Source organism: Geospiza fortis, unplaced genomic scaffold, assembly GCF_000277835.1.
Source record: "Geospiza fortis unplaced genomic scaffold, GeoFor_1.0 scaffold5876, whole genome shotgun sequence".
In the NCBI taxonomy this organism is placed as follows: domain Eukaryota; kingdom Metazoa; phylum Chordata; class Aves; order Passeriformes; family Thraupidae; genus Geospiza; species Geospiza fortis.
The window spans coordinates 16,789-18,549 of record NW_005055162.1 but is presented as its reverse complement, the minus strand read 5'-3'; the positions used below and the strand labels follow the sequence as shown (position 1 = coordinate 18,549).

General features: G+C 67.7%; 1 protein-coding gene across 1 annotated transcript in view; it reads right to left on the bottom strand.

Annotated features, from left to right (window-relative positions):
* LOC115949234 (mitogen-activated protein kinase kinase kinase 12-like) overlaps positions 1-1,730 on the bottom strand; it is a gene marked incomplete at its 3' end in the record, with an annotated part of 2,848 nt that extends 1,118 nt beyond the window's left edge. Inside the window, exons 1-3 of the mRNA XM_031065743.1 lie at positions 1,542-1,730; positions 649-807; positions 276-434 (exon numbers count right to left, since the gene is read on the bottom strand). Coding sequence (XP_030921603.1) covers positions 276-434; positions 649-807; positions 1,542-1,696 — 473 coding nt within the window. The remainder of the gene's footprint in view (positions 1-275; positions 435-648; positions 808-1,541) is intronic.
* Between the last annotated feature and the right edge of the window lie 31 nt (positions 1,731-1,761).

The window sequence follows — 1,761 nt, the reverse complement described above, 5'->3', positions numbered from 1 at the left end:
ACGGCCCGCAGCGGGGGCTGGGGGAGTCCTGGAGGTGCTGGGGGGTCTGAGAGGTCTCGGGGGAGTTCTGGGAGAGGCTGGGAGTGCTGGGGGGTCCTGAAGGTTTTGGGGACCAGGGGCAGAGAAGGGTGCACAGGACACAGGGGGGGCACAGCTACAGCCAGGGGTCCCCCCTGCCCTGCCCACCCCGTCTGTGGTGGGGTGCCCCGTGCCACGGGCGCCCCCAGAGCGCCCCCAGGGCGTCCCCAGCGCGGGGTGTCCCCATGGGTGCTCACCAGCACTGGCGCAGCAGCACCTTGAAGCCGTCGGGGCAGCTGGAGGGGACGGGCAGGTGGAGGCTGTTGCTGCCCACGCCCCAGATGATGGCCGACGAGTCCACGTCCTTGTAGGGGATCTCGCCCGTCAGCAGCTCCCACAGCACCACCCCGAAGGACCTGTGGGCACCCGTGGCCCTGTCACCCACAGCTTCCTCCTGCTGTCCCCTCACTGCTTCCCCCTCCGCTGTCCCCACTCCTGCGGTCCCCAATGTCCCCTGGCCCTGCCATGTCACTCCCGGTACCCCGGTGTCCCGATCTCCGTGTCCTCGGTGTCCCCACAATGTCCCCAGTGCCTGCTGCTGCAGTGTCCCCGGTGTCCCCGTGGCCTCACCAGATGTCCACCTTCTCGGAGACGGGCTCGTTGCGGATGACCTCTGGGGCCATCCAGGCCACGGTGCCGGCGAAGGACATCTTGGTGCTCTTGTCGATGAGCTCCTTGGAGGTGCCGAAGTCCGAGATCTTCACCACGTCGTCGTAGGTGATGAGCATGCTGGGGACACGCGCTCAGTGCCACGCCAGTGCCACGCCAGTGACACGCCAGTGACACGCCAGTGACACACCAACGGCACGGGCACAGCACCACCGCGGGCACGCAACTGCTGCGGGCACCAGCGCGTCACAGCACGGCGGGGACGGGCAGGGGATGGCAGACATGGACAGGGGACAGTGGTGACACGGACAGGGGATGGCAGACATGGACAGGGGACAGCAGTGACATGGACAGGGGACAGTGGTGACACGGACAGGGGACAGCCAGCATGGACACAGACAGGGGACAGCACTGGCACAGACACAGAATGAGACAACACCAACACGGACATGGCACTGGCGTAGGACACCGATAAAATGGGACAATGCCACCATGGACATTGCCCTGCCGTGGGACAGCACCAAGGACACGGCCCCACCACGGACGTGCAATGGCACCAGCGTGGCCCTGCTGAGGGGACGCCAGCACTGCAGGCACAGCTCGGCCACCACCACGAGCAGGGCACTGCCACGGGCATGAAGGCGCCAGGAGCGGCATTGCCAGGGTCACACAGCTCACGGACACAGAGCAGCACAGGCACGGCACCAGGAGAGACAGGGCACGGCCAAGGACACAGCACCACAAGGACAGGGCACGGCCAAGGACCATCCTGGCACCGCCCTGCCACGCGCCCACCCCACGCACGGCCCCACGCCCGGGGTCCCCGGGGTGCCCCGAGCCCCGTCCCGGCTCACTTGGGCGATTTGAGGTCGCGGTGGATGATCTTGTGCAGGTGCAGGTAGTTCATGCCCCCGGCGATGCCCATGGACCAGTCGACCAGCAGGGAGGGGGTGACCTTGCGGCCGGCGCGCAGCACCTCGTAGAGCTGGCCCTGGGCGCAGAACTCCATGATGATGCAGTAACAGGGGGCCTGGGTGCACACGCCCCTGCGGGCACAGCGCCGCTCAGCGCCCG